Raw genomic sequence first — 25,452 nt, forward strand, 5'->3', positions numbered from 1 at the left:
GGCGTAGTCACTATCTCTCACAGTAGCCTGTAGGAGAGATGAAGAGAGAGGCGGATAATGGAGAAGAGAGGGAGGAGGGTGGAGGATTCCCAGCTGTGGGACACTTCTCTATCTAGACCCCTTCCTCTCTGCCTCTAGGCTCTCATCACACCTGTGTAACCACAGCTGCACACACCTACCTGCACACACACACACACTCGATATGTCACCCCTTACACAGTAGCTGAATATTAAGCAAGGCTGCAATCAATAAACCAAACACCAAAAACGGCCTTTCCATACATCATCCATTTTATTACATTAAAATAAACTTCATTGCCAATTCAAGGGCATCCATCTGGATTGTAATTATAAGCAATTTAAGAATGCACTGTACTTCCCTCTCTTCTTCTGTGTATAATGTCAAGGATCTCTTGCTGCTCTTATCATTTTCACGGTTTCTTAATGTACTTGTGTGTTGGCATAATTATTCATGCCATGATCCCCAGTCATGCTAATGATCGCAGCACTCAGTCTTTAAAGAAGGCACCGCAGCCTTATCGTATTAAATCAGTTCGCTGTCATAGCAGCCAAACTAAATATATCTCCACAGCAGTTTAATCACGTGTAAGACAGCACTGTTGAGCTCAGTGCCTCCAGGCCCAGCAGTGAACAGTCCTACGGTAACTCAGAGCTGAGTGGGGTCAGTGGTGTAGTTAGTGGGATCCTCAATGGGGTCTCTTCATTCTTCCCCAGACCACAGTCACTTGGAGCTCATCTCGATGGTTTACTGTAGTATGAGGAGGGTCTCTGCTCCTACTAGTTAGCTGGGGAAGAAGTGCTTGAGTAGGTCCTTCTTGTTGACCTTCCCCATCTGGTTCCTTGGCATCTCCTCCACAAGGACCAGGCCTGTAGGGATGGTGTATGGAGCCATGTGCTCTCTGAAACACAACACATGACAATTAACACACAGGACTGAAACACAACACATGACAATTAACACACAGGACTGAAACACAACACATGACAATTAACACACAGGACTGAAACACCACACATGACAATTAACACACAGGACTGAAACACAACACATGACAATTAACACACAGGACTGAAACACAACACATGACAATTAACACACAGGACTGAAACACAACACATGACAATTAACACACAGGACTGACATGACAATTAACACACAGGACTGAAACACAACACATGACAATTAACACACAGGACTGAAACACAACACATGACAATTAACACACAGGACTGAAACACAACACATGACAATTAACACACAGGACTGAAACACCACACATGACAATTAACACACAGGACTGAAACACCACACATGACAATTAACACACAGGACTGAAACACAACACATGACAATTAACACACAGGACTGAAACACAACACATGACAATTAACACACAGGACTGAAACACAACACATGACAATTAACACACAGGACTGAAACACAACACATGACAATTAACACACAGGACTGAAACACCACACATGACAATTAACACACAGGACTGAAACACCACACATGACAATTAACACACAGGACTGAAACACCACACATGACAATTAACACACAGGACTGAAACACCACACATGACAATTAACACACAGGACTGAAACACAACACATGACAATTAACACACATATTAACTCTTCTACTGCTTAACACACAGGCACGCACACACAGGCACGCACACACAGGCACGCACGCACACACAGGCACAAAGCCACGAGACACTACTTGAGCGTACACACAATAACAATTACAGTGGAACAAAGGCTGAGCCTCTGGTGTTGCAGTCAGTTTGAGAGATAAGAGAACGTCCTTCATACGCACTAGAGCGTCTCTCTCCCACGGTAATATCCCCCAGACTGCTTCAAGACATTTCCTATTTGGTTAATACAAAACAATGTAATCAGCATGAAATAAAAACAAAATAGTCAAGGCAAAAACACAAGGCTGAGCTAATTAAATGTCTGCCATTTTGAATGCATGGTTGTTATGTCGAGCCGTGAAGCCTGAAGCGTTTTTATTATCTAATGGCTGTGTTGTGGCGATAGACAGAGAATAGTCAATCAATAAATCATACTTCTGTCCCTCGCAGCAGATGGGTCTGTCTCTCTCTCTCTGCATTACTCGCTATACATATGACTTCATGACGGTGTCACACAACTATATATGTGTGTGTGTCTGTCTAATGGGGCTTGTTCACACACCCATCTCTTGGAAGCTCTGCCTGTTGTGTATGTATGTGTGTGTTAGTGTTTGTGTGTGTCTGCACTAGCCAGTGAGGAACACAGCGATTGACAGAGATACAGGGTGACAGCTGAAGCCGGGGCACTGAGGAGTGAGCATCCATGCACCCTCCCCCCCTTCTGTTCATCCTCTCCATCTCCTTCACCCATCCATGCACCCCCCCTTCTGTTCATCCTCTCCATCTCCTTCACCCATCCATGCCCCCCCCCCTTCTATTCATCCTCTCCATCTCCTTCACCCATCCATGCACCCCCCCCTTCTATTCATCCTCTCCATCTCCTTCACCCATCCATGCACCCCCCTTCTGTTCATCCTCTCCATCTCCTTCACCCATCCATGCACCCCCTTCTGTTCATCCTCTCCATCTCCTTCACCCATCCATGCACCCCCCCTTCTATTCATCCTCTCCATCTCCTTCACCCATCCATGCACCCCCCCTTCTATTCATCCTCTCCATCTCCTTCACCCATCCATGCACGCCCCCCCCTTCTGTTCATCCTCTCCATCTCCTTCACCCTGGCTGGCCCTGCCTTGGCCCTGTTCTTGCCCGTCCGCAGGCAGCACCTGTGGGTGGGGGGGGCAGGGTCATTGGCAGACAGGCAGCGCTGCTAATCCACCATGCAGGACCAGCAGGGCACCGCAGTAGGGCCTGCACACCCCCACACCATATGGAGCCCACAGCAGACACACACACGAGCACACACACTCGAGCACACACACATGGGTGGGCAGAGAGTGATAGAGAGAAAGACAAAGACAGATGGAGGGAGAGAGATGGAGAGGGAGACAGAAAGAAAGAATAGAGACAGCGAGTAAAAGAGGGGGAGGCACAAGGAGAGAGAGAGAGAGACAGAGACAGAGAGATAGAGAGAGATGCCCTGAGCCACTCCACAGAAAGGGACATGTGTCTTCTGCCAGTGTTGGGGGGCAAAATAAACCACAGTGACATTTAGAGAAAAAAAAGAAGCCAAGACCGAAACAGCAACGGCTTGCCTGCCAGACAGACAGTCCTCCATCAAAATCCCTCATTTCCTCATCCTCCCTCTCTCTCTATTCTCTCCTCAGCTCCCTTCATCTGTCCACATCTGCCCTTGGCCCCTTCAGTTAAATGAGAGTGGTCTCTCTCTCTCTCTCTCTCTCTCTCTGTCTCTCCAGTAGTTAGATTGCTATTGATTTTGAGGCTTCAGCAGCAGTTACTATAAACAGGTCTGGATGACTCCCCGGGGGACTGAGCAGTGAAGTCTTCCTCTAATTCAATAAATGCGGTGGACGCAATTCTATTTTCAAAAACACACAATTTAAGGTTTGTCGCATGTTCCCAAAGAGTAAAGCCACAGAACTCTGAACACCAACTGTTTGATGGAATGGAGCAGCATGACAAAGCACAGCTAAGCTAGCAGACATACCAATAAATGGAATATCTATTAGAATTTGGTCTGGCACACGTCTGTAATACAGTGGATCTACAATTTATAAGCACCTTTATGGACGTGGTACAATGAATGGTTTTGAAATAATGCTGCTTTATGGTGCTATAAAACTAGTGTGACATTAATGTCCTTCGTGTTGCCTGTTACCTGGCCCAGGTCTTCAGCTCTGACAGGGTCATGCTCCGCCCCCTCTTCAGCTGCACCACCGCTGTCACCTTCTGTCCCCAGGTGGCGTCCCGAGCACCAATCACAGCCACATCTGAGAGGTCAAGGGTCACCACACATCAGCATAACACCCAGAAATAAGATAAATCCTGAAAGCTAGTGTAATATTTCAACGAGTAAAATTATGAATGTTGTTGAAACCCAACCAGTCTAATGGTGCCAACCATGGGAACACAAAAGCCTGAGTCTTCAGGCCAAGCGCCGGTGTAAGTCCCTGCAGTGGAAAAGCACCATAAAGGAGCCAATAGAGGGTGTGTTTACCTGTGATATCAGGGTGGGCTAGCAGGTGTCGCTCCACCTCCAGAGCACTGATCTTATAGCCTCCACTCTTTATGATGTCCACCGAGGTGCGGCCCATGATCCAGTACACTCCATTCTTATAGACCGCTGTGTCCCCTGCAGGACACCATACAAGCACAGGGAGACTGGGTTTCAATGTAGGAGAAACACAGCAAAACAAAAACACAAATTGCTTAACAGTCCTCGTCTATCATAGGTATGCACATCTACCACGCACGGAAAAACACACACTCCATCATTCAACCCCTACTCCCACCGGGTTGTCACATGACTTGGCATATTGTGTGTAACACAGGCTTGTGTGTGGAGGAGGGAGAGAGGGTGGGTGGCATAGTGAAGCAGGCCTGCTCAGTGTTTCATAGAGTCACAGTAACCACAACACAGGCCTGCTTCATTAGTGTGTCAGAGACTCAGAGGAACCACAGTAAACAGAACACAGTCCACAGACCAGCAGAACAGCTGAGACTGAGAGCTCCATCAATCAGCAGGTGAATGGCAATATACTGGATGCTACACACATAGGCTGCTGATGCATTCAACCTGCTTTGCCTCTATCTCTTGGGCAAATAGCTGAGAGGAGAGAGAGAGAGAGAGAGAGAGAGAAGCTCAGCTGGAGTTCCCCTTAATTACCTCCCCCATGTCCACCACTGATTAGCAGCACAACGCCAAGACTCAGGTGTGCCGGGCCGTCTCTGTGGCACTGTAAAAACAGCAGCCTATATAATATAGGAAAACACAAACATCCATGGACCATATCTGGGAGCTGGCTGACATCCAGGCCACCTGACACCTCATCACTAGGTAACACTTTCTCTCAGTGGAAACGCCACACCTCTACCAGCCAGGGCTCAGAGAGAGGCTGAGGAGAGGAACACTGACTGTCTGTCATACTGTGACCTCAGACAGAAGAGCCATGATAGACACCTACTGGTGTGACCACGGGGGAGTACTGGAGGGGTGTGTGTGCCTGTTTGGAAGTGGTGTGTGGAAGGGGGAGTTTATGTGTGTGTGTGTGAAGTGTGGGGGCTGGTTATTGAGTGTGATACGGGGCTGGTTATTAGGTGTGATAAGGGGCTGGTTATTGGGTGTGATAAGGAGCTGGTTATTGAGTGTGATACGGGGCTGGTTATTGGGTGTGATAAGGGGCTGTTATTGAGTGTGATAAGGGGCCGGTTATTGGGTGTAATAAGGGGCTGTTATTGAGTGTGATAAGGGGCTGGTTATTGGGTGTGATAAGGGGCTGTTATTGAGTGTAATAAGGGGCTGGTTATTGGGTGTAATAAGGGGCTGGTTATTGGGTGTAATAAGGGGCTGTTATTAAGTGTGATAAGGGGCTGGTTATTGAGTGTGATAAGGAGCTGGTTATTGGGTGTGATAAGGAGCTGGTTATTGGGTGTGATAAGGGGCTGGTTATTGGGTGTGATAAGGGGCTGGTTATTGAGTGTGATAAGGAGCTGGTTATTGGGTGTGATAAGGAGCTGGTTATTGGGTGTGATAAGGGGCTGTTATTGAGTGTGATAAGGGGCTGGTTATTGGGTGTGATAAGGGGCTGGTTATTGGATGTGATAAGGAGCTGGTTATTGAGTGTGATAAGGGGCTGGTTATTGGGTGTGATAAGGAGCTGTTATTGGGTGTGATAAGGGGCTGGTTATTAGGTGTGATAAGGGGCTGGTTATTGGGTGTGATAAGGAGCTGGTTATTGAGTGTGATAAGGAGCTGTTATTGAGTGTGATAAGGGGCTGGTTATTGGGTGTGATAAGGAGCTGGTTATTGGGTGTGATAAGGGGCTGTTATTGAGTGTGATAAGGGGCTGGTTATTGAGTGTGAGGGCTCAGCTGGGGCTGGGGGGGTGATGAGGAGGGGAAGTGGGTCATTGTGGAGGATGAATGTGGGACTGAGATGTGGTGAGGGGGAGGTGTGGAGAGAAGGCGAGAGTTCTGGTGGATCATTACAGAGTCCCCAGCTGAGGCAGGGAGAGGGAAATGAAGGCTGTGTGAGAGGTGTGGGGGTGTATTGGGGTATGTGAGAGGTGTGGGGGTGTATTGGGGTATGTGAGAGGTGTTGGGGTGTATTGGGGTATGTGAGAGGTGTAGGGGTGTATTGGGGTATGTGAGAGGTGTAGGGGTGTATTGGGGTATGTGAGAGGTGTAGGGGTGTATTGGGGTATGTGAGAGGTGTAGGGGTGTATTGGGTTGTGTGAGAGGTGTGGGGCTGTATTGGGGTGTGTGAGAGGTGTGGGGGTGTATGTGAGAGGTGTGGGGGTGTATGTGAGAGGTTTATTGGGCAGTGTGAGAGGTGTGTGGGTTTATTGGGGTATGTGAGAGGTGTATGTGAGAGATGTGGGGTGTAGTGGGCTGTATGTGAGAGGTGTGGGAGTGTATTGGGGTGTATTTGAGAGATGTCGGGGTGCATTGGGGTATGTGAGAGATGTGGGAGTGTATTGAGGTATGTGAGAGGTGTAGCGGTGTATTGGGGTGTATGTGAGAGATGTAGCGGTGTATTGGGGTGTATGTGAGAGATGTCGGGGTGTATTGGGGTATGTGAGAGGTGTGGGGGTGTATTGGGGTGTATGTGAGAGATGTCAGGGTGTATTGGGGTATGTGAGACTGGGGTGTGGGGGTGTTTATTGGGGTATGTGAGGTGTGGGGGTGTATTGGGGTATGTGAGGTGTGGGGGTGTGAGAGATGTGGGGTATGTGAGAGGTGTGGGGGTGTATTGGGGTATGTGAGAGATGTCGGGGTGTATTGGGGTATGTGAGAGATGTCGGGGTGTATTGGGGTATGTGAGAGGTGTGGGGGTGTATTGGGGTATGTGAGAGGTGTGGGGGTGTATTGGGGTATGTGAGAGGTGTGGGGGTGTATTGGGGTATGTGAGAGGTGGTGACTGGTACAAGTTGAAGGTGCAGCTGTTGACACATCCACAAGGTCACCCAGCCTCTCTCTGTCTCAAGGTCACCCCTCCTTCATTAGAGATTCAGCATCAGGAGAAGAGAACTACGACATTACCTTCTATTCAGTCTCACTTCTACCAGACGACATAGTCACCTCTACATTCTATAACTTATGTCAGTGTACATTATCATATGCATAGTACACACTTGCCATCGTATATGGTATCAAGGTAAGGAAATACTAGATAAAGACTTAAGCATAAATCAAAACCAGTTTAGTTACAGTCTCATCTCCTCTCTATCACTCGCGCACTTAATCATCTCAACCTCCCAAAATACATTCATCTATCCTCTCAACTCTTCTCTACATCCCTCTATCCATCCTGCCTCTTTCAGCACGCTCCTCTTTCAGTACTGCGACTCCTCCATCCCCTCCTCTCCATCTCCCCTTTCTCTCTCTCTCCTCTTGCTCTCTCTCCCCTCCCTCCTCCTTCATACAGTGTCTCTTCCTCTCCCATTGCCTGCCTGCCCTCTCTCTCTCTCTCTCTCTCTCTCTCTCTCTCACTCTCTCTCCTCCCTGCCTCCTCCGAGCACAGCATCAATAGAGGTCCCATCTGTTCCCATACATCACGCACTTCATTTCAGTTTATTAGCCGGGATAAATCATAAATATTTCATTATACATCACGGGCGGCTGTCGCAGGGACGCCGCAATTTATCACCGCTGCCCTCTCTCCCGGCTCCACGCCGGAGCAATAAGCTTTCCAGTCTATTAAACAAGATTGATACAGTGTGTAAATTTAGATATTGGGAATTTCTTCACAGACCACTGCTCTGCACTGATAGACCGGGGCAACGGGGGAGGAGAGGAGGATTGGGGGAGGGGGGGGGGGAGGGAGCAGAGGAACTGGATGGGTGTTAACATCAGTAATAGTGTATTTACAGTTTCCCCTTCCTTCCCTTCGGTTTTAAGGAAGAAAACCCCAAAAGCCAGGAATAATTTAGTCACAGGCGTGTAGCCCCGTTCTCATGTAAATAGAAAGTAGAATGAGAACATGTTTTACATGACTACAGATAAGTGGGATGCCATGGGGTTGGAGGGGAATATATGCAAAGCTTTTCCCTTCACCCTTCTTTACAGCTCCATGATGTCTGAGGGGAAAGGGGACAACACAACACAGCAGACAGACACATTACTAACATTCAGTACAGTCAAACACTCTTCAGCTGACTTTGACACACTTGGTGCTCACTTGACGGTGGCTGTTGTGACCTTATATATCTTTGAGGAACAGGGAAATAAGGAGAGAGAAACAGCGCCTGTTTGGAATGAGGGACCAGTGGGAATAGTGATTGGACACACTGAAGAATACTTGTGATTTGACATCCCAGTCTCAGTCTCTGTACTGTTGTGGAGGACAAGCGGAGGAGGAGTGGAGATATGGACGATTAAAACGATAATGGATAAGAAGCCTACTTGCGCCAGGCTTTCATCTCCTTCGTAGGCATGGGGAAAAAACGATGGATGGCACGGAAGAAAAAAAAAAACGTGGAATAGAATAGAAGATGGTGGCGCAGAGAAAGTCTCCTGGTCTGCAGTGACATGTCTCCTCTTTCTCCTCTCAGCACCTTGCCAGTGTCTGTCTCCCCCTGCCTGCCACCATGATCTCAAGCCAGGCTGGAAGTCAGACAGGGAAAAGGCAGGGAAGTGACAGTCAGCACCGCCCAAAGCCAAAACAAAAAACGCAGAGGCACAAACATACACTAACACTTGTCTTTGAGTGCTCTGGGCACACTCAGTGGTAAGGTTACACTGTGGGAGGTTTTGGTGAAGGGGGGGATCTAGAAAGGGCAGAGTGAGACAAATGACAAAGGCCACGCTCAGCGTCACACACACTTCCTGTCAACTCCAGGCGCCGCTGCTCTAGGTGTTAAGAGAGAGACACATGGAACACGCGGTACATTTTCTGTGCCAGTTGCAAGTTTAAAGACATCAAGTTGGTCCTGTATCAGTCAGTCAGCATTTTCACCTCACACAAGACGCCATCAACTAACTAAGTAACGCAGTGATGAAGATAAGCCAGTAGCCATGTTCTCAGCGAGAACATCCAGCATCACAGCAAGAGGAGAAGCCTTATCGGAGCTGGATGAATGTGGGGTCTGCTACTCTGTTCACAGCCATCTCTCTTTAAGAACAACAGTCAACACAAAGCAGGGAGACATTAATATTAATGCCAACATTAAAACCCAGGCGGCTAAATGGAACAGCTAATGAGGATGAATAACAGACAACCGCCGACAAAAATCACCAGCTCTGATGTTATTTATCATCCTTAACTTTTGTCACAGCTCCTTTTTTTTTGCGTAATTAATATCGTACAAGAAAGCGGCTTGGCACTCGGATGAGTGATCTCATTTGTATAGTACAATGCAATTAAAGGGAGAGAATTGCTTTATGTTAATGTTCCTGACTACGTTGCTCGCGGTTGATTGTCGTCTTGGCGAGATAGCGAGCAAACTTTTACGATTGATCACCTCTCCCGGGAGATCTGGCGTGTACTTACACTAACTACTTGACTACAGTTTGCATGGAACTGTTCACCATGTTTGACACACAGAGCCGGTGCAGAAGCTCCCTAGAATCTAAAAAGTAGCCATTTATGCCAAGACATAGCAGAGATCAACATGGCAGCACACTGCCTAACACTGTAGCGGTAATGCTGGTATGCCAATCAATGTCCTGCCTTATCAGTGAGTCTAAAAACACTTACAGCCTGTTCCTTCCTTCCATCCTACCTATACCTCCATCCTCTCATCTCATGGCCAACTCTAGCAGAACAGCACAGAGGTCCCTCCATCCCCTTCCATCTGCCACAGCATGTATACAGCTGACAGCTCAGAAAATATTCACTATTTATCTACCAGTCTTTCCCCTAAAATGAGAAAATCAATGCCAAGACAAAAGTAGAGTAGGTCAATAAATCTAATGTGGGCTGTCTTTGTTTCTTCTTGGGGCACACAGAATGTTTATAGCATTTCAATGTAGAACTGGTGGTTTACCACATATCCTGCTCCACATGTCAACACCTTGATTGGAACACTTCATTGGAATGGAAGTGTAGCCTTACCATAGGGGAAATGGAACGGGGGGAGGCTGGGTGGTAGAGCCGTGAGGGGAATGTGACATTGGCGGGGCACCGCGTTGTGACCGGAGGTGAAATGTGACATTGGGGAGGGTGGGAGGGGAGAGGGAGGAAGGGAGAGGGAGGTAAAGAACACTGCTGGGAGCAATGGAGGAATGCTTCAATCACTAGTGATGGCTGCCTGCCTGGAAAATAAGGCTGCTGACTGTCTGTCTGTCCTGCAGACACTAGTTTCACCTCAGCTGAGAGGTTAAGACTGACAAAACTTTCAAACCTAACACGCACTGAGCACACACACACAAATGTCAAAAATATTTGCAGATTGAATGCAAAATCCGGCCACAGTACAAAGTACACACAAAATCAACGGCCTACAGACTAGTGATCGGGGGTAAACAAAAATGACACGAGATTATTGCAATACTATTTTTGATTATATAATATTGTATATACTCCAAGTATCATAAAACAAATCAAATATACAGTATCTACAGTGCATGAGGAAAGTATTCAGACCCCTTGACTTTTCCACATTTTGATACGTTACAGCCTTATTTAAAAATGGATTAAATCGTTTTTACCGTTCATCAATCTACACACAATACCCCATAATGACAAAGCAAAAAATTGTTTTTTAAAGATATTTTTGTAAAAAAAAACAAAGCATATACATAAGTATTCAGACACTTCACTCAGTACTTTGTTGAAGCACCTTTGGCAGCGATTACAACCTTGAGTCTTCTTGGGTATGACGCTACAAGCTTGGCACACCTGTATTTGGGGAGTTTCTCCCATTCTTCACTACAGATACTCTGAAGCTCTGTGCAGAGAGGTTCTGCTCTCCTCTCTGCCCTGAGATGAGCTCCACTCCACTCCTGTCCTCTCACCCTAGTTAGCATTCTCCCCACTCCCTTCAGTGGCCTGCACACCCACATCCAAGCCTGACTGTTATTACGAGCACAGCAAGGCTAATGTGCAGTCCCCAAACAGTGCTTACCTGAGAACTGGCAACTTTTAGGACCCCTCCATTATTCATAGTTATGTGCACGCAGCATTTGGAAAATTGCTAATGCTTTCCCTCCCAGTCATCTTTATTTATTGATAGGTATAATTATTTATTGTTTTTAGCGTATAATCCATTCCCGGGGAAAAAGAGTCCTGCTAGAGTGCTGGAGACCAGCTGATCCCCACTTCTCCCAGTCTTTCTCTCTTTCTTCCTCTACCTCTCCCCCTTTCCATTTCTATCTCCGCAGCGCCACCGCTAATAAAATGAATGGTCTTGTTTACGAGGGACAGTCTTAAGGTCTGCACTGGCACAATGGAAAAACCTTATTCGTTAGAGCCTAACCACACAGGCAGGCAGTCTGCACACAAACACCAGAGGCAGAAGAAATCTGACCACAGTCAATATTTTATGGAGGGAGTCGAAGATAACGATCCATCCACAACGCTGGTTATGAATTCATGATGGCGTTAGGCCTTGGCAGCATTCCTCACACCGTCTGGGTGCTTGTGTGTCACCATGGTTGTCCCGAGGTTGAAATGATGTTAAGATCCTGATAGAGGGATGTGGAGGCAGGTTTCAGTTACTATGTCCAGAGACTGGCTCATCATTAGTGCTGTATACTTGGGAGGCCATTGGCATGGTAGAACCCAGTCAAACAGTCAGTAACTCTAAACCAGTGTGAATGATCTGCTCAATAGGTGGCCTGGAGCCCCTGGCCAGTTAAGGAGACTGACACACACTCTGTCCCCCTCCCTGGTAGGTAATCTAGCAGACACAGACAGCTGAAAGGGAGCTACTGAGGAGTACGTTTAAAAGCAGGGCAGATTGGAGGAGAGAGGAGAGGCCGAGCGAGTGAGTTGACACAAAGAGAAGTGAGGAAAATCAATGGGAACAAACGTGGTGTGGAGATGGGCGCAAAGTGAGCGCTCAACAGGGTGACAGCTTATCCATAGAGGTGCCAGTCAGGCTGCAGCAGGGCCACACTTACCCAATTAAAGAGACCGCCAGGCAAACAGAAACCATGTTGAGCTCTTGGCTATCCCTGTTCTTTTCTCTTCATCTCCCTCGTCCTCTCTCCTTACCCCTCTCTCTCTCTGAAGCAGACTGTGTGTATGGTAAAGGGTGAGCACACGGGGTAAAATCCAGAGTGGCGCAGTGGTCTAAGGCACTCCATGCGAGAGGCATCACTACAGACTAGAGGTCGACCGATTCTGATTTTTCAACGTCGATACCGATACCGATTATTGGAGGACCAAAAAAGCTGATACCGATTAATCGGCCGATATTTATTTGTGATAATGACAATTAAAACAATACTGAATGAACACTTATTTTAACTTAATAAAATACATCAATAAAATCAATTTAGCCTCAAGTAAATAATGAAACGTGGTTTAAATAATGCAAAAACAAAGTGTTGGAGAAGAAGGTAAAAGTGCAATATGTGCTATGTAAGAAAGCTAATCTTTCAGTTCCTTGCTCAGAACATGAGAACATATGAAAGCTGGTGGTTCCTTTTAACATGAGTCTTCAATATTCCCAGGTAAGAAGTTTTAGGTTGTAGTTATTATAGGAATTATAGGACTATTTTGCATTTCATTAACCTTTGACTATTGGATGTTCTTATAGGCACTTTAGTATTCCCAGTGTAACAGTATAGTTTCCGTCCCTCTCCTCGCTCCTCCCTGGGCTCGAACCAGCAACACAACGACAACAGCCACCATCGAAGCAGCATTACCCATGCAGAGCAAGGGGAACAACTACTAAAAGGCTCAGAGCGAGTGACGTTTGAAACGCTATTAGCGTGCGCTAACTAGCCAGCCATTTCACTTTGGTTACACCAGCCTCATCTCGGGAGTTGATATACTTGAAGTCATAAACAGCGCAATGCTTGACGCACAACAAAGAGGTGCTGGGAAAACGCACAAAAGTGCTGTTTGAATGAATGTTTACGCGCCTGCTTCTGCCTACCACCGCTCAGTCAGATACTTAGATATTTATATGCTTGTATGCTCAGTCACATTATATGCAACGCAGGACACACTAGATAATATCTAGTAATATCATCAACCATGTGTAGTTAACTAGTGATTATGATTGATTGTTTTTTAATAAGATAAGTTTAATGCTAGCTAGCAACTTACCTTGGCTTACTGCATTTGCGTAACAGGCAGTCTTCTTGTGGAGTGCAACGAGAGAGAGGCAGGTCGTTATTGCGTTGGACTTGTTGTAAGGTTGTAAACTGTAAGGTTGCAAGATTGGATCCCCCGAGCTGACAAGGTGAAAATCTGTCGTTCTGCCCCTGAACAAGGCAGTTAACCCACCGTTCCTAGGCCGTCATTGAAAATAAGAATGTGCTCTTAACTGACTTGCCTAGTTAAATAAAGGTATTTATAAAGGATTAAAAAAAAATTAAAATCTGCAAATCGGCGCCCGATTTCCGGTTGTTAAGAAAACTTGAAATCGGCCCTAATTAATCAGCCATTCCGATTAATCGGTCAACCTCTACTACAGACACCCTGGTTCAAATCCAGGCTGTATCACAACCAGCCGTGATTGGGAGTCCCAAAGGGCGGCGCACAATTGGTCCAGCGTTGTCTGGGTTTGGCCGGTGTAGGCCGTCATTGTAAATAAGAATTTGTTCTTAACTGACTTGCCTAGTCAAATAAAAAAAATAAAAAATACAATAGGAAGATGAGAGGGTTAAAAATGGAGATGGTGAGAGACAGACAGCTAGTTCAGGTGAGGGTAAAGAAAGGGAGCGAGGGAGGGAGAGAGGGAGGAGTGTTAGATGGAGACGTGAGCAGGCGGAGAGGGGGAGAGTGTAAGAGGGGGAGCAGGTGTGAGGGTGAAAAGGGTATGAGTGTGAGAGGAAGTCGGTAGAAGTGAGGGAGAGTGTAAGTAGTACTCGTCTTGAAACTCACCTTTTCACCCTGCCTACCAACAGAGCCAAGATCACACACAGTGACAAACAAAGAACCAGGCACTGGACAGGGAATAGCACTGTGAAAACTGACACTGTGTCATGAGTTGATCATTACAGTAAGGCCCTCCGCGCACATTCTCCAGCCTCCCTATTCAACTATACGAACTGGCCACAAGCCTTCAGATGTAGTGACATCAGATCTGACACTCCTAACACCTCCAGTGTCAAGGGGGGGGCAGCAGAATATAGTGAATAGGCCTGGGCATATAAGGTATGTCAAAGTAAAGGTAAAGTAGTGCTGTAGTGAGCAGAGGAGGCTGCTGGGACAAGCTATAGGAGGACAGGCTCATTGTAATGGCTGGAATGGAATAAATGAAACGGTACCAAACAAATCCAACATATGTTTGACTCCGTTCCATGAATTCCAGTCCAGCCATTACAATGAGCCTGTCCTCCTATAGCTTGTCCCACCAACCTCGGCTGGTAGTGAGGATATAGCTGCTTTTGGAGCTGGTGAATGCAGGGTCGCCATGGCAAGCAGGCTGCCTGAGGTGATGGTGAGTGTGACTGTGTGTATGTGCATTTGTATGTAAGATGGAGCAGGCAGTCAGGCGGGTGGGGCAAGCAGGCAGGGTGCTTGGCAGTAGCAGTGGCTGGCTATGGGACTGACTGGCTGGCTGGTTTGTCTGCTGGGAGCTGATTGTGCTGGCTCTCATTATTCGGCCAGTGGGCCTAATGGAGTGTGACAGCAGCGTGCGGCGCACTGGAACTCTGTCCTTCCAGCCCTAAAAGCCAATTAGACCCACTCCACCCTGCCAGCTCTCCCTGACTCCCTCTCTGCCCCTGCAGCCCCCTCTCCTTCCTTCCTGCCAGCTCTCCCTGACTCTCTGCCCCTGCAGCCCCCTCTCCTTCATCCCTGCCAGCTCTCCCTGATTCTCTCCCTCTGCAGCCCCTTCTCCATCTGTACCTCCTCCACTCTTTCTTGCCCACTTCTCTCCATCCTTTATCCCTGCCCATCTCTCCCTCTCTATCTCCCTCTCCCTCTCTAGCCCTCTCTAGCCCTCTCTAGCCTTCTCTAGCTCTCTCTAGCCCTCTCTAGCCCTCTACTAAAGCAGGGCTCCTTGGGGGAATGCACTGGGCCAGAGAGGGCCTAGTCGGCCTCTGCACCACTGACAGCTCTGCTCTTCTTCTCCCCAACCCACAGAGGAGTCACAACCACTTAGAGAGAAGAAATGCCTCCCAGCACCAAAAACACACATCCTCCATTTATCACAAGCCAGTCACTGAAGGGGAGCGAGACGCCTTCTTCCTAAATGTTTAAAAACAGCTCCTGGAGAAAGAGAGGTCATGACAAACATAGTTCTGACAACGTGCCTCATCCAGTGTTCTGGGTGTAATTGGCGAAGTAGAGAGAACATGGTGAACCCCAGCCACCACAGACCTGGTGGTCATGTGAAACATTCACTAGTCTCAAGTTATGAGCCTGTTTAGCTGCATACCAGTCAATAAATCATGAGATGACAGACAGTGTCCTGTACCCGTTTTGAACCAGCCGTCCTCAGTGAAAGACTCCCTGGTGGCCTCTGGTTTGTTCCAGTACTCTGTGAAGACCTGGTCTCCTCGCACCATCAGCTCCCCCTCCTTCCCCTCCAACCCTGGACGCACCTAAAGACAGACACACACACTACAGTGGGTGGCTAAGACAGACAGGGTCCTGGACATGCTAACTGTATATGTTTTTTAACAACATGAATACACTCTTCAGACAGATATTTTTCCACAGAATCTGGGAGTCCTACTGTATCTCTGGATGTGAGTGTTTCGGACTGCTGAATACCTGAGTTTCTCTGCTGTTGCCCTCGGCGATGGTGGTGCTGGTTGCGTTCGTCATGACAATGCGAACCTCCACTCCTGGAAGAGGGACACCGACTGCACCTACACACACACACACACACACACACACACACACACACACACACACACACACACACACACACACACACACACACACACACACACACACACACACACACACACACACACACACACACACACACACACACACACATACACACAAACAACGGTAAATACTCACATCATGTATACAAAATGGAACTAATTACACTATCACAATTAATGCTAATGGTTGTAAATAAAACCATTTTCACCCCCAAAATATTTGCATCAACAAATAAAAATAAAAACTATAGTGATTTAATGACAATCCTTTTCCTACATGTGACCACCAACACATATGAATGCACACAGATTCCCCTCTCCTGAGGCATTTTCTCCTTCTGTCTGTGTGACCTATAGAGAGATAAGCTCTAATGACTGCCACCGCCAAAAGAGAAGGAAACCTTTGTGCAGCCTTCTCTCTCTCTCTGTGTGTGACACTGTGGGCCATGTCATTTCACAGGCCACTGCTCTCCCAATAAAGAACAGGGCAGACAGGCCATAATTACAAAATAACTCCCTGCTTCAAATTTATCTAATCAACTTTAGCCCTGATTGGCAATGCCAATCAAACACACTCCATTTCCACTTCATCAGCAGAGCGAGAAACACAGAGATACAAACTCCCATTGTTTCAAAACCAGACCAGCCTAGTTTATCTCTGTCTTCTCTCGAAAGTCACTTCCTGTCCTGCCACCGCCCCCTTCATTTTAGTTTTTTTTTTGTGTGAGAGGATGGCGTCCATCTCGGTCCCTGTCTTTTAGTTTTTCTCCCAGGGTTGTTTCCCAGTGTGCTGGGTAATCGTCAGCGTGTCCTCATTCCTCCTCACCCTCCAAACACAGCAGAAAGCTGCCAATGACGAGGGTGATAAAATGAGCTTTCTCTCCTCAATCACAAAACTAACCGAAATCCATTTATACTTGAGCCCGAGCAATCTCACTCTCTCTTCCCCTCTCTGTCTCCCTCGCCTTTCCTCTCCATTCAGGAGGGTGGCCAGACATATTTTGGAGCCATGTAACATTCAGGTCACCATTACTTTACTGAGAATTGAGATTGACTGCCACTTCAAAGGCTACAGGCAGAACAGAAAGACTGGAGGGGAATTACAAAAAGGGGACGAGGGCTAAACGAGTGACTAGAAACTCTAAATAGAAGACAGGAATATTACAGAGCCGTGTTCTATCCACATTCCACACAGGGTACAATTACTAACCATGCAGGGGAATGAGGACAGCACTGAGAGGGACATAAGGTCGTCGAGTGACAGCTGGAAACGACTAATGAAATGATACGCCCAACAGCAGCCCTCAAAAATAATCAATTCAAACAATAACAACAACAACATTCCAGTGGTATTAGGAATAAGATAACATCTTATTATGCTGACGTCCTCATTACTGCCCTTTTCTTCACGCCTATTAAAGCAGAGTTGAATTAATATAGCTTTACAGATATACAGTAGGTGTGTGTGTGTGTGTGTGTGTGTGTGTGTGTGTAAATTGTGTGTGTGTGAATGTGTGTGTGTAAATTGTGTGTGTGTGTATGTGTGTGTGTAGTGGAATGTAGCCGGCCCTGTGGCGACAGCCCTGTCAGAAACACAATGGCTCCCCTGACTGCACAGAGGCCCATTAACAAGGCTCCATCAGTGGGCCCATCTGAACCTCTAATTACGACTGCAGCATCAGCCATGCCAGCCAGCCAGCCACACACACAACCTGCCAGCTAGAGTTTTCAAATGAGACCAGCCAGGCAGAGAGGAGGAGGAAAAGGAGAGGATGGAGGAAGGGAGAGGAGCAGAGAGATGTGTGCGGTGCTGCTCCAAGCCTGCCTTCCCCATGCATAATTCAGCAGCCTTCCTTCACACTGTGCTCTCTCTGGACTGCCCTGGGGAGCTGACAGCCCTGCGCCCCCTTGTGCCCTGCCGGAGCACTGCTGCTCAAACCCCCCAACAACCTCTCCACAACCTCCCCTAAACACAAAGCACCGGGAAGGGAGAAAGTGGGATGGAGAGGGGAGAGGAGAGAAGGGGGAGGGGGGAAAGGGTGTGAAGTGAAAGGGTGGAGGTTGAGATGCTCAAAGTCATTCTGTTGAAAGGGGACATGTGTCTCCTGCTAGGGCTGGTGTTAGAGGGGGGAAACAAAAGAAGGGGGCGGGGGGGGAACAGGATGAAAGAAAAAATACAAATGAGATGGAGATGAATAGCTTAAGAGAGAGATAGCTTTAGGGTATAGCCTGCTCCTCAGTGTGAAGCCAAACATGAATCAAATTACAACCACCAACACGATAGAAATATGACCATTATTCGTGTATTATTACACAACTGTGTGTATACTCACTCATAAAATAACAACACATGTCTTCAATAGATTGTCATAAATAAATTCATAATAAAACACTATTTGATTGGTTAACAGTTGACAGTTGTTTTGAAGGGGCGGCGTGCCGTGGAGGAAGAGAGTTCTTTTCTGAGAGCTCTGTAGGTTGTTATTGATTTGTTTAACCTACTTTAAAAAGGCGAAGGCATCACATGCGCTCTTCCACAAGCGTCTCATAGACTGCTGCTGGAAAGACGTCGATGCGACCGCAGCGTCTCAGAGCTGGTCTTAATAACCACCTCCCAGGATTAAATAGAACCTGCCTCTTTATTTCAAACAGGCGCTCGCAACAACAGAGACCGCATTAGCTGGGCTACAGACAGTCAAATTAGCCTGCCTTGTCATACCGCTGCTTTGAAGATCCTCCACTCAAAAGACTAGAAGGGGAATGGAAAGACTGAAGAAAGGAACACAGCCCTCCAGTCACCGGAGGATCGAACCAGAAACAACAACAACAGCAGCATAGAGCTTTGATACTAAACCACCTGGAATAAGAACATAGGTAAACCAGACAGAAATAGTCTGATCCACACCATGTTCCTCAGACAACTGAGACAACTGTCAGACAGGGCAAAAAGGCAGCGCTCCAACAGAGCCTAACGACTGTTTGCATGTTGTAATATGAATTAAAGACAGTCTCACTGTCATACAGTTTCTGGATGTGTGTGAGGTTATGACATCACTGTACAAAGGAAAATGGTGGTGGTCAATGGTGTGTGTGTGTGTGTGTGTGTGTGTGTACCTGGGATGCGAGGACCCTTCAGGGGGTTGGACAGGGCCATGCCTATCTCTGTCATGCCGTAGCGCTCCAACAGGGTGTGTCCTGTGATCTCCTTCCAGCGTAGCAGGGTGGGCTGGGGCAGGGCGGACGAGCCAGACACCATCAGCCTGGGGACAGAGGGGCCAGTCTGGGTCACACTCAGTAAAGCCCCAGGCTCTGATGAAGCCATCTCTTTTCAATGCCCTTAGCATTGACTGGAGTAGCTTCAGGTTGGCGTAGGGTTGCAAAGGGAGGGTATATTACTGTAAACTTTCTAAGTTTTTCTAGTCAACGACCAGAATGTTGGTGACTTTCGAGTTTTTGGGTGAATTTTACAAGATGACATCTAGTGGCCTTTTGGAGAACTTCAGATCATTACAGGTGTCTAATGATCTCTGGCCCTCTGTGTGGCCGTATCACATGTCAAATAAACAAATAAGATGATTTTCAACAACAACAAAAATTTGACAAAGCTGTAAAACTTTATCCCAGGATTCCCCAACTGACAGACTATTTTTTTAAATGAAAAAGCCATTACCCTTAAACGCATTGAAAACAGCCCAAGTGGCACTGATGAGTCAGAAACATATATTCCAGTGTCAAGATTGACTACAAAGTGTAAATAGGATCATTTTGGTCATAAAGTCAGTCTCATCCTAAACAGAGATTTGCGAGATGATGGGATAAAATGCTATGTCACGGAATGAAGTCTACTATACCAGTTTTCCTTAGGTATATTTTAATCTTGCCCAAATGCCCACAGCACGCAAGTAATCATTCATTCGGAGAGCAGCTGCACGCGACCCAATCATAATGCCCATGGCCAATTTGGTTTGACGTTCCCTATGGGGCTAGTGAAGGACCATCAGTAAATTACACAATGTACATTGGACAATATTTTTTTAAATGACAAAACCTCAAACCAACTTTAAATTGTAGAAATGAATAAACAATATTGAAAGCATTTAATGTGCAACATGATCATTTTGTCCTACTCACAATTTATTTTAAGGTCCCTAACTAGCCCCACAGATAGGCTATCCAATGTCAAACCTACTTTGCCACGGTCACACACCAGCCGGCTGAAGCTAATTGGAGAAAGAAGTTGTCTAGTACAAGCTAACCTATGTGACTTCAAGACCAGGTTCGACTGTTTCAAGTTATCTAGAAAGGTGAGTGACTGCAACTGTGTACTGTTTTGGCAGAGTGAATGTACAAACACTTGTCACCTGCAAACACACAAAGACACCTACATTAAACCCTTGTTTGGCTTGTTTCAGTCAGTGCCGCTGCATTTCTTATCGAAAATCGAGGCCAAATCAGAGGGGGGTTTCAGCATGAATATTTATTTATTTTACTATGTCAATATGTCTTTGTTGTAAATGTTTTGGAGCCAAACTGGTGGCAATTGTGAAAAAAGTAAATAGTTCATTAAGAGTTCATTAAAAACAATGCCATTGTTGATTAGATGCTTTTTCATTAATTAGGCCATTTTCTCTTGAACCAAATGGTCTATCTGCTAGAAGCATAAAAACATGTATACTTTATATGAACATTATCAAAGTTACCTTAAATGTTCTGTTAATTACCAAAATCACAGAAGATTCAGGTCACTTTGGTAAATTACCAGTAGCTTTGCAACTTTAGGTTGAGGTAACATAAGTGCTAGGCTTTATATAGAGTTTATAACTCTATTCCATCTACCGCGTCCCACTGCTTTCTTCACTCTCTCTCTTGAGCATAAGCCCTGGTACATTTGGAGAAAGCGTCTGTCACATCTCACTACAAAGCCCTGTCTCTTTTTAAAAACCCATCCCTTTGATCTCTGGCACATATCCCTTCCCCTTCAAACTATCGCTTCACTCTCTGACGGAATGAGAAACCACTGTCCAGATTCATGAGAACCCATTCGCTCTGAAGATGTCTTGTAAGAATGCAATTTCATCACAATAGATAAGCAATGAGCTTGTTAAAGATATTCATCCACTTATATGAATATTATGATACTGCTACTAATGGAGATCTACTCCTTTCCTGTGGTATTGACACTAGTATAAGTAGACTACAAGGTTCTTGTTACCTGATTCTCTCCTTGCAGGCAGCCCTGACAAAGTCCTGGACGCGTGGCTGGGTGAAGTGCTGCTCATAGTGCTGGATCAGCTTGGAGTAGATGGTTGGAACAGCCATGAACACAGTCACCATAGGAGCCTTGGAGCTGAGCAGGACCTCCCATACCTGAGGGAGAGGGAGGGAGTCAGAAACAGTCTCTTACATTGTGCGTAGATGGATTAGCCACCCCATATTAATGCCAACAAAACCATCACATCCAGATCACAATATGTAAAGCAGATGGATAGCGTGCCATGGTATTGTGTGTACATTATTTACAGTGAATGAAGAGCGAGGCGAGGGCCTGGCTAAAGATGAAAACTGTCAACAGGAGAGTTTATTACAAAAACGTTGACAGGATCGGCAAAGGTCAGTCTAACAGCTTCTTAGAGAGGAATTCAACAGGAATGTTATTGAGGTCAGTCGTAACGCTGGGTCACATTTGCCTTTAAAAAAAAACCTTTACGTGTATTTTTTTTTTTTTTTTTACAAATGTGTTCCAAGAGCATTTGTGAAGGAGCCCAGGGGCAGTTGCCCTCCTCCTCCTCCTCCTCTTTCTCAGTCGTACACAGAGACGGATGCACATAAACAGAGAATAACTGATACATGGCTACACATTTATAAATTGGCACCTCGCATACACTCATGCAAAGACAAAGCTACTTACACAGTATGCACACATACAAACACATACACACAGATATTACGAGTCCCTCATACACACCCCCGGCACGCCTGGCTGCACCCCCAACACACAGTGGGAGGACAGTGTGAATTAATTGAAGGTGAACGACAGATTCTCCTTGGCTCTGTCCCCCTTGGGAGGCATGTGCACATCTCTCCCTCCTAGAACCTCCTCCCTCATTCTTCCTCATTCTCCCTCCCTCTCTCACACACTCTCACTCTCTCCATTTCATAATTTCCTGCTTCACTGCCCCTACTCTTATCAGTCTTCCTCTGTCTGTCCCTCACTCCATCACCCCCCCCACACAGATTCCCTCCTCATCTGCCACCAATTTCTCAACTTCCCCTCCTCCCTATCCTCTCAACTCACCCTCTTCTACTTCCTACTCCCTTAAGCTTTCTCCCCCTTCTCAACTTACCTGCTTCGTTGCTCCTCTTCCCTTCATCAAGCTCTAAATATTGCAATATCAAAATAGATGAAGGTTTAAAAATGATGTATTAAATAAACAGGCAGAAGTGTGGACTATCCCACAGAGACCCATCTATTCACACAAACTCACAAAACTTTATCTATCTGCTCAGCCACACACATCCACAACCACGCGCACACACGGACAGACTAGATAGCGGGGTTCAGAGGGGAATATTATTTCCTGTGTCTGTTCTGGGCATTCTGGGCCGTGTCGATCAAGCGCAGTGGAGCGCTTCCCCCAGCAGCCACTCAGGAGGGGGGAAAAGCCAATTTATGTCCGTCAAAGAGCTGCCCTCCACCTGGGGGAGTGTATGTTGGAGACCCTCGGCTGCAGCCTGCATCCCAAACAGCCCTTAACCCAGCAGCACCCAGCTACTCTCTACTAGCCCTGTAGTCAATACCTTTTCTCCACCACCACCACATAATGCTGCAGTCAGTTCAGTTGTGTGAGGATGGATCATGAACTCTCTGCCATTAACCTCAAGTCCTCTGCTCTCCTGGCCTCTGGTCCATGATTCCAGTCCTGGTATGTTCTGTTATCTCTCCTACTGTACTCATGGCTGGAGCCCACTGACATTACAACCAGTAGATAGTGCTAGCACTGACGTCATCCACGTATTCCTATGGAAATCTCCCGATGGCGCACGAAGCCGGAAGTTTTTGAAGCGCGCCATATTGCTGAATGAGGCTGAATGGCACCCCCCCCCCCCCCAAAATCGCTAAGAATCATGGTTAAAGTGACCATAACTAGCAAAGGATCATGGTCGATGTAATCCTTTTAATCCTGCCTGAGAGAGTCAACCTTAATGTCTATGGCATAAAAATAAAAAAATGTTTTACCTTTATTTAATTAGGCAAGTCAGTTAAGAACAAATTCTTATTTTCAATGACGGCCATTGAGTTAACAGATTTGACAGATGTTTACCTTGTCAGCTCAGGGATTTGATCTTGCAACCTTTTGGTTACTAGTCCAACTCTCTAACCACTAGGCTGCCCCGAGCCTCCTCATAGCCTGTCGGACCATAATTGGTCTGTGTCAGCCCGCAGTGTTGCCAACTCCTCAGTAAGGAAAGTAGCTATTGGCTGTCCTAAATGTCGCTAAATATCATTTTCACCTAATTTGCATAATTGGCCAGGTGCATGTAATTGTGATGGACGCTGTAGGAGAGAGGAATAACGCCGGGGAGAGACAAAAGTGAGTAAAACACACCCTAAATATGTTTAGAACTACAAATGAACTTTCTTCTGTCGATTCTTGTTTTTTTTATGTCACAATTCCAACCCTCCTCGTTTATCCGGGCTTGGGACCGGCAAAAGTGATCCAAAAGAGACACTCTGGCGGAGTTACTTAGTTGTTTTATTTATTTATTTAATTAATTACATCTTTTTGGTTTCTGTTTTTTTGTTTAGTTTTCTTAATTTGGTTTGGTTTTTAACCTTATGGTCCGCTTAGGAGCCTACAACAAGTCACAGTAAAACATTAACATTTTTAACCATAACATTTTTTAGTATAAAATCTACATTAACAATCTAAATGGACCAAAAAAAGAGAATAGAAAAAACTGTCAACGGCAATGTGAGAAAATTAGCTTAACTAATCTGGCCCTAATTCAGGTTAATTGTTTGTTTTTTCAAGACCCCCCTCCATACACACACAGGCTGTGCTGGCTCACAGACATCCGATTTCTAAGTTTGCTTTCTACCACTCTCATCTGGCTGAATACTCTCTCAACTTCAGAATTCGAGTGTGGCAATGACAACACAGACACAGCAGCCATGGCAAGTTCTTGCTGGACAATCTTGTTTATCTCTGCAGGGGAGTAGCCAAGGAGCTTGGCTATTGTTTTCTATTTCTCCAGGGCTATTATTGTGCTTTAGAGTTTCCTCCACATTGAAAACTGACATGTACTGCAATGCTTCGATGTTGTCTGGCAGTCTCACCCTCAACTCCTTAGTGATGGGGATGGTGAAGGCTACTCGCCGCTTCTGGACATTGGACATCAGGCGCAAGGTGGAGCTCAGCTGCCTTAGACTTAAAAAGGTAACCATGGTACGGTTTGGGACTGATGTATCCATCTATTGGCCCTTTGAGTACATCAACATTTGCCAGTGGATTCAGGCTAACCAAGCTGTCAAGTTGCTTAAGAGGAGCTACTAGCTCTCCCTCAAAAGCCTTGATGGCCAACTGTACCTCACCCAGCACTGACATTAAAAAAGTCATATACAATATGTTTTGAGGATCACTGTACATGGAGTATAAAACCTCAGCCATGTTGCAGTGTTTACTGGACTTGGTGACTGCGAAATGCAGCCTAAGCTCCTCCCATTGGTCCAAAATGCGTGAAACCGTGGGTTCAATGGTATCTGTAAAGGTTTCCCCCCACAGTTGATGGTCTCAAATATGGCCTTGTAGGCCTCCCTGCGCTTTGGAGACACTGAAAACCAGTTATAAGTCTCTTGTACCAAGTACTCCATACTACTGGGGATGGCGTCATTGGAAGCATGACTTACAGCAAGCTGCAGAGAGTGGCACACACAGCGAATAAGAACCAGATATTTGAGGCCATGCTCCTTCAGCACTTTATGGACCCCATTGTTAATCCCCGTCATAACAGAGGCATTGTCAGTCCCTATCCCCAGGAGTTTCTCTTTTTTAAGACAACACTTCTCCAGGAAAGCCACAACAGCACGGGCATAGATTTAGCATCTCCTCCCTCCAACTCAACATCCCCAGAAATGTTGATACAATTGTCTGCTTGGTGTCATTAAAGTACCTTATCACAACCCCCGGGTACTTAGAAATACTTACATCCGTGGACTCATCGAGGAGGAGGCTGAAACGCTGGTCACCCACATCCGCGACCAACTTTTTCAGAAAGTATGGTGCTAGAACACCATTTTTGTGCA

The 25,452-nt window shown here is 46.3% G+C and overlaps 1 protein-coding gene across 2 annotated transcripts in view; it reads right to left on the bottom strand.

Annotated features, from left to right (window-relative positions):
• Window positions 1-269: 269 nt before the first annotated feature.
• acsf3 (acyl-CoA synthetase family member 3) overlaps window positions 270-25,452 on the bottom strand; it is a 40,488-nt gene continuing 15,305 nt past the window's right edge. The window contains exons 4-11 of one of the 2 annotated variants that reach the window (XM_064923196.1): window positions 21,361-21,515; window positions 19,263-19,408; window positions 16,027-16,124; window positions 15,728-15,854; window positions 4,186-4,320; window positions 3,847-3,958; window positions 1,780-1,901; window positions 846-920 (exon numbers count right to left, since the gene is read on the bottom strand). In XM_064923196.1, the coding sequence (XP_064779268.1) occupies window positions 919-920; window positions 1,780-1,901; window positions 3,847-3,958; window positions 4,186-4,320; window positions 15,728-15,854; window positions 16,027-16,124; window positions 19,263-19,408; window positions 21,361-21,515 (897 nt within the window). In that variant the 3' untranslated portion in view covers window positions 846-918. Of the gene's footprint in view, window positions 921-1,779; window positions 1,902-3,846; window positions 3,959-4,185; window positions 4,321-15,727; window positions 15,855-16,026; window positions 16,125-19,262; window positions 19,409-21,360; window positions 21,516-25,452 lie in introns of both variants that reach the window. The other variant, XM_064923205.1, reaches the window with a different exon arrangement.

The sequence above is a fragment of the Oncorhynchus masou genome, chromosome 2 (genome assembly GCF_036934945.1).
Source record: "Oncorhynchus masou masou isolate Uvic2021 chromosome 2, UVic_Omas_1.1, whole genome shotgun sequence".
Lineage (NCBI taxonomy): Eukaryota > Metazoa > Chordata > Actinopteri > Salmoniformes > Salmonidae > Oncorhynchus > Oncorhynchus masou.